Source organism: Micropterus salmoides, unplaced genomic scaffold, assembly GCF_014851395.1.
Source record: "Micropterus salmoides isolate LMB-PRFRI ecotype aquatic unplaced genomic scaffold, ASM1485139v1 Ms_hic_scaffold_18, whole genome shotgun sequence".
NCBI lineage: Eukaryota > Metazoa > Chordata > Actinopteri > Centrarchiformes > Centrarchidae > Micropterus > Micropterus salmoides.
Genome location: NW_024040928.1, coordinates 27,834,109 through 27,849,929, shown reverse-complemented (window position 1 = coordinate 27,849,929; position 15,821 = coordinate 27,834,109). Strand labels below are relative to the sequence as shown.

Sequence of the window (15,821 nt, the reverse complement as noted above, 5' to 3'; positions counted from 1 at the left end):
CTCATTGTTATGCCACAAACAGAACATCCCCATAACTGTAGCTAATGCTTTGGGATATTGTGCTCTGCAGATGTGCTTTCAGAGAGCGAGTTCTTGTTAATAATGAGCGTTGACGTGTCTCCCGTCAGTTGGACCGTCTGGAGGACAAACAGAAGGAGACGTACAGACGGATGTTAGAGCAGCTGCTGCTGGCCGAGAAATGTCACCGCCGCACCGTCATGGAGCTGGACAACGAGAAACGCAAACACACCGACTTCATGAACAAGAGCGACGACTTCACCAACCTGCTGGAGCAGGAGAGGGAGAGGTGAGGGCACAGAGCGAGAGTGTGTTTCACCACTGAGTGTGTCTACATGCACACTGGGATCCTCAGTCTTATTCTGAGTTTGATCAAAGTCAGGATTGAGGCTGGGAACCATCTGAAAACTTTAGATTTTAGAAACAAATTATACTTTCGAACAACATTTCTCTACAAAAGAAGTTCTCATGTTAAAGAATAAAGCCGGCATTAGTCTATATTTTTCTTACTGTCAACAAAATCCCATGAAAGGATCAAAACCATAGACGTAGTCATTGTGATGTCACCCGTTGGTTTGTGGACTGCCGTTTTTAAGCATCGAGTTTGGTAGTTCATAGTTCATAGTTCACCGCCATGTTGAGTTTTTGCAACCAGCGGCACCGGATGTGACCATATTTAGACGAGACGTTGGAGCTAACGGCCGTGTGTGGAGATCATTTTAACAGGGCTGATAATTTTGTCAAGCTAAAACTAAATGTGCTCACCAGAGAAAGTGAACAGCCAACTCCTAAAGCACTTTTTCAATGGCACCATGGTAACGACTTGTCAATCAAAGATAATCCCGCCCTGAAGCGTACTCTGCTTTCTGGTCTATTTCCCTCTAAATGGGACCATAATTTACTAAATGAACATCATGTTGTATTGAAGAAGACTTGAAACTAGCGACTGAGACCATAAACTTATTATGAAAGTGTTTACTGGTGTAATAAATAAAAGCCTCATTTTACCATTATTTCTAATGGAGCAGGACTTGTTTTTGCAACCAGAAGAGTCGCCCCCTGCTGGCTGTTCAATAGAATGCAGGTTTAAGGGACTTCCGGATTGGCTTCACATCTCAGATCGGAAGCTCGATTAAAACCAAGACCTTAGTCCGTCTTTTAACACTGTCAGACATCCTGTCTGTGTCTCTCAGCTCCAAGCCCATTGGATCCTATTTTTAAAACAGCCTGAAGTATGTATTTTCATTTTTTAAAAGTCATTAGTCATTTCCTAAAACTCACTGCTCACTGTAGTTTTTAACAAATATTACACAAACAGGAGGAAATAGTGCATTTGTTGGGGACTATTTTCAGCGGCGGATGAATCCACATGTGGTGCTCTAGACATTATTTTTATGTGGGACTGAGTCAGAATAAACTACAGAGTGTGTGTTCGTGGTCATGATGAAGGAACATGTGACCCAGTGCAGCAGTGAGGCTCACTGATGGGGTTTAATAGTTTCTGGAGAACAATGGAGCTCTGAGGCTCAGAGGATAAAGAGACATCAGGCTGTGTTACACACACAGTACGTGTTACTAGGATACAGTCATGATTGGCATTGGTCTTTCCATGGGGTTTGTTGAATATAAGAAAAATACAGAAACAAATCAGTTTATATAAATGTATTTTCTAGGAGGACATGGAAACACCCACACTGCACAAAGGTATAATCTCTGCTTTTTTAGCTCCTAGTTTTGTTTCACTGTTTTGCTTCAGTCTCAGCTCTGTCCTCTTTTCAAGCAGTTTACTGCAAACAAGCTCTGTAATAATCCCGCCGTACACAACCTGCCCAGCAGCAAACAGCAGACACAGTTAGAGGCTAGCTGCTGAGGAGCAGCTAAAGAGCCAGATATCTATCTCAGGAGCAGGTGGACCAAACCACAGCTAAAAGGAGAGCGGATATTGGACTTTAATACTTAAGTTGCTCCATATCTGAATGTGTAAATAGGTTGTAATGTGTAAACTGTTTGCTAACAAGTTAACCATATAAACTTTATAAGGTGTGTGTTTGCAACTTGTTCCCGTTGGCCCAAAATGTTTTAATGCAGGTTAAAGTATACATGATGTACATATGTAGTTCAGGAGCAAGACTCTCTGACAATGGCACAGACAGAGTGACCAGCATGATGCATCTCCAGCAGAAGTGGAACCTAAATGTCAATCTGAGTGACTTGTAGTACCTCAGACCCCTGCCTGGTGGTGGCAAGTTAGGACAAAGCTGCTGAGATCACACATGCTGCTGCATGAGAGTCATGTCCTTTACTGTCCATGATGAAAGAACCTCAGGTTTTTGGAATCTGTTTTATTTTAAAAACCCTCATGTGTTTGTAAAAGTGTATGGAGAAAAATTCATAGCTCTTGGAAAAACATGCGTGTTTCGCAGATGTATGTTTATTTATCTTGTGGAAGGCTTCAGATAAAACCCAGAGCATCAAGGGTTTTGGATGATGGTTTTGATAGGAAGGGTGATGAGTCGCGCCTTATCAAGCCATTGAATTCACACAGCACAAAGTACAGCCACAACACGAGGCTCTGAGTTTCTGCAGAATTAAAGGTGTGCAGACGTGTATCTTTCACATAGGCTTTGATTCCTAGCGTTTTGCTCTGTAGCAGAATAAGACTGGACCAAGGTCCACGAGACACGTACTGTTTTCACAGTAAGTAATGTGTGCATGTGTAATTCACTATGATCTAATCACAAAAAGCAAGAATTCTTTTCCTTATTGTGATTTAATCTTTTTTTTCTTATGGACAACTTATTGACACCTTGAGCTGCAGTTTGTTTTTATGCTCCTACCTGCTGGGACAACCTCCATGAGGACTCTTGCTCTCATAATAAGATTTCAAACATAATTTTTTTCTGTTGCCTTTTAATAATGAGTGTTGCGCTGCATCATTTTCAATAATGGAAGACCGTTTGTGTCAGAATCAGACTCAGCGTTATTGGCCAAGTTTGCGTAAACATTCAAAGAATTTGACTCTGGTTTTAAGTTGCTCTCAGTGTTACCCACAGAGTAATTTACAGGGATATGCATACAGCAAAAAACAATCACAACCAACCTGAAAAAGATTTTTAGGCTTCTTCAGTTGTGACTGACTGGCAGGGAGTCCCCGCTATTTAACCTCTGTGGGGTCGTTATCAGGTTGATTGATACCGCTTGGTTTGTTAGTGCTCATGGCTGCTGTAACAACAGTTGTTAGGGTCACATGAGGCCAAGTGTGGTTGACCGTCATTTGCATTGTCCGCACTGCCTGAATTCTCCCAGAAGTAGAACAAGAAGAACTTAGTGATGAAACACGCTCTGTAGCGATAGAAATGTCTCATTCTAAGGTAATAAAAACACAACGGATCATTATACACCACTGAAAACATAATTATGGATCTTATATTGCATTTCTTATTACACACTGGACCTTTAAATCAGGATGATATCACTGTAAAAAAGTTTCTCTGCATCACCACAGCAAACACAAAAGCAGCCTGATCAGCATCCGTTTGGCACAAATTAACAAATGCAGAAATAAATATTAAAATATATAAATAAATTAAAAATAAATACATTATGGTAATGAAAAAGGTTAATTGTGTATGTTTCCTGGGAAGAGATGAAGGACAGCTTTGTAAATGGGGGATAAGTGGTGTCACAAACGTCCTCCCCTGTTAAGAGATAGTCTCTTAACAAAATGGTCTCCTTGACTCCTTGAAAATATGTACGTTGTTGATCTCAAAACAGAGTCCTTTATCCTTCAGATATTAGTTAGTTACTAGTTATATTTCAGATGTTTCTGTTTTTCATGCTCTTCCTGCTAAACAAGCTCAATAAACTATTTAAAATCCTTCCTTGGATCAGCTGGAAAATTCATCATCACAAAGCTGAAAACAGGGCTTTTAGACATAGATGGATCATTGATGCCAATGTTAAAACAGCTCTGCAAAACTCTACCTTCATAGTTTGGAGAGGTGTTGATTCAACTTTATGGATAATTTGGATCCTGTAGTTGAAGTAAGATTGTCACTGATAAGATGTGCGTTCCACAGCCCTCCTCTGAGCCTCCTCTGATAACACATTCCTGTTGGCTGCAGTCAGCATGCAGATTCACTGCAGGTGACATCATGAATGAATGGGTCGACCCTCGACACAGAGAGGCTGATGTCATTCCCAACAGAGATCCTGCTGGATGATTCGAGGTTCTGTTTGTGTAACAACTGTCATGGGACAACTACACAAGAAAAATGTTAAACCTGCTGCAAAAAGTGTCAATGTTTTACTCTAGTTTTACTTGAGAAAAAGTTAAGTTATATGTGCAAAAAATTGTCTTCACTCTTTTAAAAGCTACCCAGTAAAGGCTCTGTTATTTTTTACAGACAGTGAGACGGCAGAAACATGTTCTAAGCTAAGCCTTTTGTAAAAGATGGTACTGTGTTTTAGAAATTAGATTTTCTTCTACCATTCCAGACTTCCATTAGTTTCCATTCATTTTAATAGTATGATGTAATTTTTTCTTTTTTGTTTCTTTGTTGTGCAGTGCAGACTTTTAAAATACGATACAGACTTGATGTTCACTCTGATCAATTAATTAACCTCCAAGAGTCTGCTAGTTGTTTTTCATAATGTATAAAAATGAAAAGAAAACAACGGCTGCCTGGAATGGTAGATTCAATTAAAAAAACCTGAAACGGCGCAGCACTGGTCCGCAAAGTTAAATCTGCAATGCAACACATTCTCACTCATAACTCACCTAATACGGACGCTTGGTCAAGAACTCTTGGCGTAGCTTTCCAACACCCTGGGTACCATTTAGAGTCATTTATGCACATGTAGTGCTCCTCAGTCAAGTAAGCAACAGTAAATTTCCCAGCAATTTCTGGATAGACTTTCAAAATAAAACTAGTGGTTAATGTTAATTGTGAAATGTCGCAAGTTGGTCAGGTTTAGGCAACAAAACTACGTGGTTAGGGTTAAGAAAACATCATGGTTTGGGTTAAAATAACTACGTTATTTACGTGAGTTCACTGAAAAGAATCAATGTTGACGTCTTGTTTCACACAGGATACCAACCTCCTGGGTCAAAGTAAGTCCAGTTTCTGACCCACCTGTCCACACCCTCCACCTCCATACTCTGACGTTATTTATATATTACACTTACTTTTAGCATTAAAAAATAATGCTAAAAGGTCTTCCCCCAATGTGATGAACTATGATGCTAAGAAACTATCCAGTGCGTTACAAACAGACGCCAACAGGTCTTGACCATGCGTCCATTTGTAACAACTCGAGAACAGCTTGTGCAAACGCTGATTTTTGGCCACTTGGGGCATCAGAACCAAGCTGGAAACACAAACCTGACATATTATCACTTTTTAAATGGAAATGGCAAACTTGTTAGCAAACAGTTGCTTATTTACACATCAAGCAGTTACAGAGCAACATAATCATGCCTTCGGAGTTGTGTTTGTGTCCAGTATTCAGTATCTTTTAGCTCTGCTTTGGTCTCCACCAACACCTTAGAAAACATATCTGGCTCTGTAGCTGCTTAATGTTCCACTTTCCTTCCCAGCTAGTCTCTAACTGTGTCTTTCTTCTGCTTGCTGTAGAGCAGGTAGTGAACTGCTGATTGGAGTGAATCAAAACAGTGAAGTTTTCAAGCCATAGAAGAAAAAAACTAAGAGCTGACACTAAAGTGCTCCTTAGAGCTGAGGGGAACTGCAAAGTCAGGTAATACTTCTTTCTCGGTGGGTTTGTCACTACAAGTTACACTTTTCATACGTTCTGTCACTGCTATAAGAAGCAAAATCGTGAGGAGACATCGTTAAGATCCTTTAAGTGAAACTTACAAACTTGTCAAAACATTTTTATCATGCTTTTGTGCCATAAACACAGGAAACAAAAACACATACTGTTGACAGTTAACTTTATGCTGCGTTTAAAATGTTTCCTCATTATTTTGATAACTTCAGTAGTATATAAATTCAGCTTTTAGGAAAAAGGAGAAGTGTTTTGAGAAGTTACCAGTAAATCATGTCTGTCTTCAGAAAAATGTAGGTTTGATCCTCTGTAATTTCACAGTGGTGGACATTTCTGATTCATGTAAAAATGCAGGGTAAAAAAAAAAATCCCATTTCTATCCCCTCAGTCAACAACAAATGTGCCTCCTCGGGGTGTCAAAGCGTTCTTTCGACTCGTCTGTTCAGAATGTTAATAAGGATGGTAATTATTGCGGCTATAATTAGCTGCAGATCAGCATCTTCTGGTCTTATGTGTTTGCTGTGGGCTCAGCTCGGCTCTGTTTTATGAGTGTTTGGGGCTCTCTCTGCCTCTCCGACAGGCTTCTGTCAGCAGTGAGGCTATGAATAGACCCGAACAGAGAAAGGCTTTCTGCAGAGCAATCATCTGCCAACGAGGTCATAATGACAGATACTCTGCGTCCTGTGAGCGAGGGGGAGCACTTTGAGGTGGATGAATTTCAAAGGATTAGCTAAGGCTGCACTTCGAAAGATCTTTGCATTAAAGTCCACTCATGGGGGAAGTCGTAATAACAGAGGAGTGTGAAATCCTGATTCTGATGGTTTTCAGAATTTTGGGCCTGTGCTATTTAACTTCTATAACAAATGTCATCAACATGTTGTCATTTGTTTTAAAGCCTTGTTTCAAGTCTTGCCGATAGAAATTAATGAAAGATATCTTAGAGGATTTAGTAAGTGATTTATTTCCACATCTCAAAATTACAAGCATGCCAACAAAAGTGCAAGTATCTAAGCCACAAAATATAGGTAATTAATAGTGCTCTTGCATCCTGGTCATATTTATCTGTTGCATGTATCTGGAGCAATGAAAGAAAGTTTCTGTGCATCTGTAAGCTCTTTGCGCTGGTCATATTTGGCTCATTTAGGAGCCTCTGCAATGCAAACCACAGGCCTCCTCTGCTGTCTGAAGCTATGATCTCACTCACATACAATTTAGCCACTATGGAGAATTTATACCCTTGTCCTGTCCCTTTGCACGATACAGGGGGATTTATAATGAGAAAGGCTGTGCAAGTCTGGCATTGTCCTCTCCGAAACAAAAACTCTCGCCTTGCATTGTTGCCTCATTTCTATGGAAACACTGCTGGCTGCAAGACAGACAGGAGACAGTTATGTCAAACTGAAGCAACATTTAATGAAAAGGATAAAAAAGATGAAAAACAAAGAAATGTTTGAACTTAAAGGCTTAATGTGTTATGTCATACCTGCTGACCAGTCGTCCCTCCTCCTCAGAGGGGGAACAAAACAGGCAGACAGAGGAGGAAGAGCTTGCTAAAAAGCCCCCCCCCCCTGGCTTGAACCCGTCCCCCTCAGTGTCCAAACAAGGGCAGGGCCTCTTTGGCCATATATGGAGCGGTGGATGACATCACCAGCCAGCGGAGCGGGGCTGTTTAGTACAACATTCACCTTTTTCATTGTCCACTGTTGACATGTTTGGAATGTGATGGCTAATTCCCCACGGAGTCAGGGCCCCTCCTTCCTTCCCTCTCTGACCCCGTGAGAGACTCAGCAGCAGTTTGGCTCCTGCTCAGCTTTAAAAACACACTCAGATATGGATCAACCTGCTTTGCATCACAACTTGTTGGTAAGTTGACCAAAGTTTCAGGGGAAGACATTTTTGACACTGGAGGATCAGACGGTAAAGGGATGGAGTCCGTGAATGGAATTTGCAGATTTGTTTTCTTTTTATTGAAACTTGTTGTGCAGTCTGAGACCTGTATTATGTATCTGATGTGACATTTGTTCATGTGGGTCTCATGAGCATGAGACCCACATGAAAGGGTCTCATGCTCATGAGACATGCAAAGACTCTCTCAGACACACACAGACTCCCGCAGAGATTAGTTAATCATCTACCCACAGGACATTAACTCTGGCAGGTTTCTCAGAACTTTTGGCTGCTGTGCAGTGTCTCTTAGTATTGCTTTATCTCAGGGGTTTGGTGCGTTGAAATTTGTGAAAGTGTGAAAAGCATCATACGTATAAAGATTCTCATTCATCCAGATACATCAGTAAGATCTCTATTATGTCAAGGCAACCGGATTTTCTTTTTTATTCTTATCTGTCAGCCAAAAGCCAGGTAAAATGTGCCACACTTACATTGAAAGTGGCTGTGATGAGATGCAAAAGGAAAAAAGGTGAGAGACAGGAGAGAATTAAGATTCCTGAGATGTGTCGGTCGGAGCTTTGTGTATGTTGCTACCTAGCTTACAGGTAACATTTTTACAGTCATTGGATGTTTGGCAAATACACACAGAGACTATAAAAACAATCCAATTGTCATATTTGTGTGAATAACAACACAAAAATTTGCTTGCACCTTAAAAAGTAACTTAACACCCAATGAAAATCTTGTTTTTGCTGACCTCCAGTGGTTTAAGTTCTCACCTTGCTGTAGTGATGTACAGGTGGACTCCAGCATCCCATGACATTACTGGTGGGTGTGGTAACAGATGCACAGCAAATCACTGTTTTTCAGCCCGGTTACTCTTTAAAAGAGAGCAGACTCAAACATAGTGCGTGACAGATTGTCAACCAGCATCTGACCCCCCCCCCTCCTTTCTGATGTTTGTGACTGAAACAGACAATGCGACATTCACACCCACTTCACGCAGTGATTGACTAGTTGTGCGTTGTTGAGAAAGTAGGCAGTATTTGAAAGCTGCTCTCAAGCACTGTTTTTTTATTCTTTACACAAATACTCCCATCACCAGGATTCCTTTAGAGAAAGTATGTCTCCATTTGTATAATTAAATAGGTTTCGTGTTTGGATAACACTTCATACAAATGAGTTAAGTTCAATCTTAGTAGGTGGCGCAGTGAGTAAACACATGCCCTTGGTTTGAGTGACCTGGGTTCAAATCCACTGTGAGACCCTAATGCGTGCCTGAGCAAGACACTTATCCTCTAGTGGCTCTAGAGGCGTGCGACCTCTGACATAAATAGCAATTGTAAGTCACTTTGGATTAAAGCGTCAGCTAAATGAATAAATGTAGTACATCTAGATGTAAAAATCAACAATTTTTCGTACAAGCCTGCACATTAAGTTCCTTTTTGTTTTAGTACTTGTGATCAGTGATATTGGTGGACCCAAAACTCTCCAGTTCATAATTATTAGGATATATGCCAGTGTCAATCCCATAATTGTATTTTTGACAAGCAGCATTTTTGACCATCATGGAGCCCACTGATACCTACATGAATGAAATCCTGTTAGAATTATCGTAGTTGACCGTGATCAGCTGGATGATCAAGCTCCCAACTCAACATACCTGCATATTAAAGTTCCTGACCTGCAGGTATAATTCTTTACTTTACTCTAGACTGGGCAGGGTAAGATCTCTAAGCTCTGATCTTCCTGTTTGTTATTTCCTTTGTTTTCTTGTTATCCTGCTGCTGCCTTTTATTCTGCTTCCTCGCCTCCCCAACCAGGATCAGGTATGCTCTCTCAGCGTGGTCTGGCTTGTTTAGAGATGTGCACCATATTTCCCCATCTGATACAGGAATACAGTAAACTATAGAGTAGTTGACACGGTGGTTATTTTAGTTTGGTCACAGAGAGTTGACAAAACAAAACTTTGTCACATGAGGGTACCACGAGGATCCTTTTCTGCATCCGATGATTAATTCAGGATTGGTGTCATCTGCACTGAAAAGACAATATAATATAATAATATAAATATGATATTTATATGATATAACATATATGATTAACCCCACTGACAATTTGCCTCTTTCTTAGACTCAAACGACTGTTGGAGCAGGAGAAAGCTTACCAGGCTCGTAAGGACAAGGACCACAGCAGGCGGCTGGAAAAGGTCAGAGCGGAGCTGGTTAAGCTGAAGTCCTTTGCCCTGATGTTGGTAGACGAGCGGCAGCTGCATATTGAGCAGATTGACCAACAGAGCCAGAAGATCCAGGACCTGACTCAGAAGCTGCAGGATAAAGAGCAGCGTTTGGCAGCGGTCACCGACACTGCCAAGGAGGACGGCCAGAAGGTCCTCAAGCTGGAGGTCGAGCTGGAGCATAGAGCAGCCAAGTTTGCGCAAGAACATGAGGAGATGACTGCCAAACTGGCCAACGAAGAGTCCCAAAGCCGACAGCTTAGGCTGAAGCTAGCCGGATTGTCACACAAGATTGAAGAGCTGGAGGAGAGCAACAAGGTGCTGCATAAATCAGAGGAGGACCTGCAGGAGCTTAGGGAGAAGATCAGCAAAGGGGAATGCGGGGATTCGTCACTCATGACCGAGCTGGAGAATCTGCGGAAGAGAGTGCTGGAGATGGAGGGCAAGGATGAGGAGATAACCAAAACAGAGACTCAGTGCAGGGAGCTGAGGAAAAAGCTGCAGATTGAGGAGAACCACAGCAAGGAGCTGAGGTTGGAGGTGGACAAACTGCAGAATAGAATGGTTGAACTGGAAAAACTGGAGGGGGCTTTCAATAGGAGCAAAACCGAGTGCTCTCAGCTTCATACAAACCTGGAAAAAGAGAAACGTGTTGTGAAGGATCTGGCCGCTGAGCTGGAGATGGTGAAAACCCAGCTGAAAGAACTAGAGTGCTCAGAGTCAAAGCTTGAAAAGACAGAAATGGTCCTCAAAGACGATCTTATGAAGTTGAAGTCCTTCACAGTTATACTGGTAGATGAAAGAAAAAACATGGCGGAAAGACTTAAACACGAAGAACAGAAAAATGATGATTTAAGTAAGATGTTAAAAGCAGAGCAGTGTAAGGTTACGGAGGTCACCGAGAAGCTGATAGAAGATAGCAAAAAACTTCTGAAATTCAAATCAGAAATGGAGATCAAAGTGACAACTGTCAGTAAAGAGAAAGATGAGTTAAAAACTAAACTTGCAAGTGAAGAGGAAAAGTGCAGGGTGCTGAATACCAAGCTAAGTGGTATGAAAATAAGAATAGACGGACTTGAGGAGACAGAGAGGGAAATGCAGAAAAAGTGGGCCAACAAGGACAAAACAGAAATCCAGATGAAGACAACAAAGTAAAAGAGCTCACGATAGAAATTGAAAGACTTAAGAGCAGGCTAAAACAACTTGAGGTGGTAGAAGGAGATTTAATGAAAACAGAGGATGAGTATGATCTACTGGAGAAGAAATTCAGAACAGAGCAGGATAAAGCAAATACCCTTTCTAAGCTACTGGAAGAAATGAAAAGTCAGATTGCCAGAAACAAAGCCATTGAGAAAGGTGAGGTCACGAGTCCAGAGGCTGAGCTCAGAATTCGCTGCAAGATGGAGGAGGCTAAAACCAGAGAGCTGCAGGTGGACGTCCAGGCCCTGAAGGAGAAAGTCCATGAACTGATGAACAAGGAGGACCAGCTCTCCCAGCTGCAGGTGGATTATTCTGTCCTCCAGCAGAGGTTCTTGGAAGAGGAGGAGAAGAAGAAAAGCATGAGCCAGGAAGTAGTCAGCCTTACCAAGGAGCTTGAAGCCACCAAGCGCTACAGTTGCGCCTTGAGGCCCAGTATGAATGGTAGGAGGATGGTCAATGTTCCGGTTACCTCCACTGCAGTGCAGACAGATGTGATGGCCAGTGAGCCTGCTGAGGACGAGACGGCGGCAGGCTTTATCCGGAAATCAGTCCTTGAGGAAAACCATTTAATGAGCAACCTCAGACAACGGGGCCTTAAAAAGCCAACTGTTCTTGAGCGATACCCTCCAGCATCAGCAGAACTTGGGGCAGGAAAATCCTGGATACCCTGGATGAAAAAGAAGGAGGCCATCACACTCACTCAGACCTCTCCTGAGATGACCATGTCCCAAAAGCCAGGCCAGCCACTGCACATCCGAGTGACCCCAGATCATGAGAACAGCACTGCCACCTTGGAGATCACCAGCCCTCGGGCAGAGGATTTCTTCTCCAGCACCACCATCATCCCGACTCTCGGCCTTCAAAAACCGCGCATCACAATCGTCCCTAAACCCACAACTGTGACCTCAAAGAGCAAAGGCTGTGAGCCGACGGGAGGTCTTGATCGAGCCAAATCTCCAGTCACAATAACCACAATCTCCAGGGCCAAGAGTCCGGACAAGACCAAGGACCGCAACTCTGACAGCCTTCAGTCGCCGGTGTCCATCATCACAGTTAGCGCCACTCCTGTGGCTGAAGCATGTGCTTCACCTGAGCCTCACAATGTTACCACAGGCCGCACGGTGATCAAGGTAACCCCGGAGAAGCAACCTGGGCCAGCTCCTTACAGGAAATACAATGTCAAGAGCAACATCATCACAACAGAGGACAACAAGATCCATATCCACTTGGGTCCACAGTTTAAGAGGCCCTCTGAGGGCTGCAGTAGTTCAGTGTTGACGCTCAGAAGCTCAGAAAGCAGCAAGGAAATGTCAACAGGAACGGTGCTCCGCTCCCCAAGCCAAACCTCACTGGGGAAGACGGCGCCAAGCAAAATGACAAGCAGTATAACAATCACCCCCATCACCTCGGCATCCTCCAGGCCGACACAGTCAGTGGTGAGAGCTTTAGAGATCATTATGTTTGATGTCCTCCCTCTTTCGGAATACGTAGAGACTCCACAAGCATACAGACATAGAAGACATTTTGCCTTTTATACACAAACAAAAAAATCTGAATCATGTATAATCTTTTACGTTGCAGTTCCTTCTGAAATGTTTCACAATGAAATCAGGTGGTGTGTGCTCCCTAGATAGCACTCTCTCCAGGTATAAACAGTGAATTTATAAACACACGATCTCACTGGTATGAACTAACACTGGAATGATCTTACATCCCAGAGAGGCCTCTCTAAAGCTAAAGATACACAGGGCAAATTTTAGAGCAATGTTGCTGGGCAACCAGGTGAGACACAGGCCAACGGACAGTTGGCAACAACCAGTCAGAGGCGCAAATCTATTGCCAGGGACACGGACACTGCAGTGATGGTCACTAAAATTTGTGCAGCTGTGACTGTTATCTTAGCTTCAACAGTTCTTTTTCTTAAGTAAGAATCATGTAAAGCACAAAACTGAGTAGATACTCTGGTTACTTTGCCCCATTTACTACATTCATTGATTCATTTACCTACATGCATTCCATCGTTCTTCTTTTTTTGATGTGTCAGCTTTCAAAATGCTAGAAGTATATTGGACTGTACAATGCGACCAATTTAGTCGCATATGTCCCTAAAAATAGATACCTGCGAACCGGAAAAATAATTTACAAGCACAGTGTGTGAGTAAAGATTGCTACTTTACTCGCCCCGCGAGAAGGATCAGTGTTTTCAGACACACATGACAACTTACTGGCGTAAAAAGACGGCTCCACTGCCATCTTATTTGATTTTTTCTGAAATCGCCAAGACCTGTCACGTGATCGAATGCTAACATTCTAATTGGAGGAGCTCAAAAATAGCCAACAACCGATCTAAAGTATGCAGATAGAAATGTGTTGCCCATTCTCTGTGGGAAAGTGCCTGAGAAGTATTGCCCAGCAACATTGCTCAGAAGGTTGCCCCATGTATCACCAGCCTAAGGGTCTTGTACAGACAGACACAAATTTACCAACTGACAAATTCACTCCTTTTAACCAAACACGGGCAGGAAGCGATCCATTTGGATGTTTCACTTTTGCTATTTAAGAAATGTACAGATGAGCAGCCTTGATCACTCTCTAATAAGATTACCCAACCTGATGTCAATTAATATCCAAGAAGACCAGCTAGTTAACCCTCACACACTTGTTTAAATGGACCCAGTAAGCATTGATTTGAGAATTTGCAGGTCACCAAATCAGAGGTGTCGAGCCCTGATTCAGGACCATCAGTAACTTGGACATTTCAATCAGTCAGAAACGCAGTGGATGGGTAGCATTCTTCTTAGCAACTTTATAAGGTGAGAAAAGTACAACACATTTGATCTAGTCCAGGGCGGGACATGGTGGTGTGGTGGTTAGCACTGTTCCATCACAGCAAGAAGGCTCCGGGTTCAAGCTGGTTGGCTGGAAGTTTGAGGACTTTACACGCTTGCATGGGTTTGTCCGGTTTCTCCGCATTGTCCAGACATGCAGGTTAGATTAACTGGCAACTCTTAATTGACTTTCTGCGTGTGAATGTGTGTCAGCCCTGTGGTAGACTGGCTACCTGTTCAAGGTGTACCCCACCTTCTCCCCATTGTGTGCCGGGATAGGCTCCAGCCTCCCCTCAACCCTGCAAGCCAACCAAGGGAGGTCTCTTCTATGAAAGTTATTGACTATAACAACTGGAAACTATATTACAGCAACACAATCTTTAAATATTTAGTCCTAGCTAGAGATGTTTCTTGAGTTAGTCATGCTTTTTTTGCCACTTAACACACGCCTGGGATTGTTTTTTCCCACCATACAAGTTGCTAAGAAGATTGTCTACCATCCTGTTTGTTTGTATTTTCATCATTTTTCCAGAAACAAATTCTACAAGCTGCTCCGTGACCAAAATGTCTGAGTTATGATAGGTGGTGCGTGATCTTTTGTACAGTGATCCTGGAACAGGGCTAACCAAAACCATGCTAACTGGGAAGCTCACCTTGTCCTTATGTGCAATCCCTGCCTAAACACAACAGTGATATCTACATCACAGTTACAAATGAACAGTTAACAGATCAACTCTGTAGTTTTTGTGTACCTTTGGTCCAAATCCTTTCCTGTGTCTTATGTCACTTTGTTGTTTATTCTCCAGCCCAGTTCGGATGTGCAGTCAGCTCGGGGCGCCGCCACACGGATCCCCGTGTCAAAAGGTATGAAACCGAGCAGCAAGGCAGTTCTGGGTGTGTCGACAGTGACAAGGTTAGAGTCTCGGGCCGAGAGCCAGTCAATGAGAATCGAGCTGAGGAAGTCGACGGTTAGCGGCTCGGCCTCCGGAGCAGGAGGCAAGAGCTGAGGGCTAAACACGCTGCCATTGCAACGTCTCACGATCAAGTTTGTTGCCAAATCTGCTGCCACATATGAGCTCAGGCTACGTCAGTGTACATACACAAATGAGACTCTGTGCGTGATGTCGCCTAAAACAACACTATTTAATTTCATTCAGATGTTCAGTTTGTATTTACACGTTTTCAGGAAAGATTTGATCTAATTTTAAGGTCATAATTATGTGTTATTTTTAATTGTTTTTCATGAAGCATCTCTTTGCATGTCTCTTTTGCATTAGAGTGCATTTTGATTAACTTCATCTTGGTAACCTTTGGCAGTAGCTCTATTCGCACTTATTCGCATCATGTACATTTTTCATAGCATGTGTTTATTTCACCACTGCTTTTGGAGGTTTCCAGTCACTGAGGCACTGTGCATTGTTTGTGACAGTTTGAATTGTCATCATTTGTGGCACCAAAATAAAAAACTATTTATCTCTGAACCAAGTGTGGCATTGCTTCTTAGTATTCATTTATTCATGAAGTGTGTGAGGTTTGTGTGAGAATCAAACAGGAAACCTCTATAATATTAACCCATGCTGCTATAAAAGCCATGAAAACTAATTTTCATGTTCATGTACATTTCATGTGATGTTTCCATGGCCTGTGTGAAAATTATTTACATTTACATGATATGGATGTAGAAAAAAGATATATTAAACTCCAAACAAAATGTACCGAGTCAAGCACTGAGTTCGAACATAAAGCTTCATAAATCTTGTTGCTGGATAGATTTAAGGTGGTGACAGAAATTCAAGGTTCTGTCCTCAAGCCACTTTACACAAACTACAAAAACAACATCATATTTTTAAGGTAGAAAGTAGTTT

The 15,821-nt window shown here is 42.3% G+C and overlaps 1 protein-coding gene across 1 annotated transcript; it reads left to right on the top strand.

The window, feature by feature from the left end:
* The first annotated feature begins 122 nt into the window (after positions 1-122).
* Positions 123-15,437, top strand: LOC119908615 (filamin-A-interacting protein 1-like). The gene is given in 4 exon segments (XM_038726420.1): positions 123-307; positions 9,826-11,057; positions 11,060-12,564; positions 14,763-15,437. Coding segments are annotated over 4 exon segments (3,075 nt in total). The 5' UTR covers positions 123-170; the 3' UTR covers positions 14,964-15,437.
* Positions 15,438-15,821: the final 384 nt, after the last annotated feature.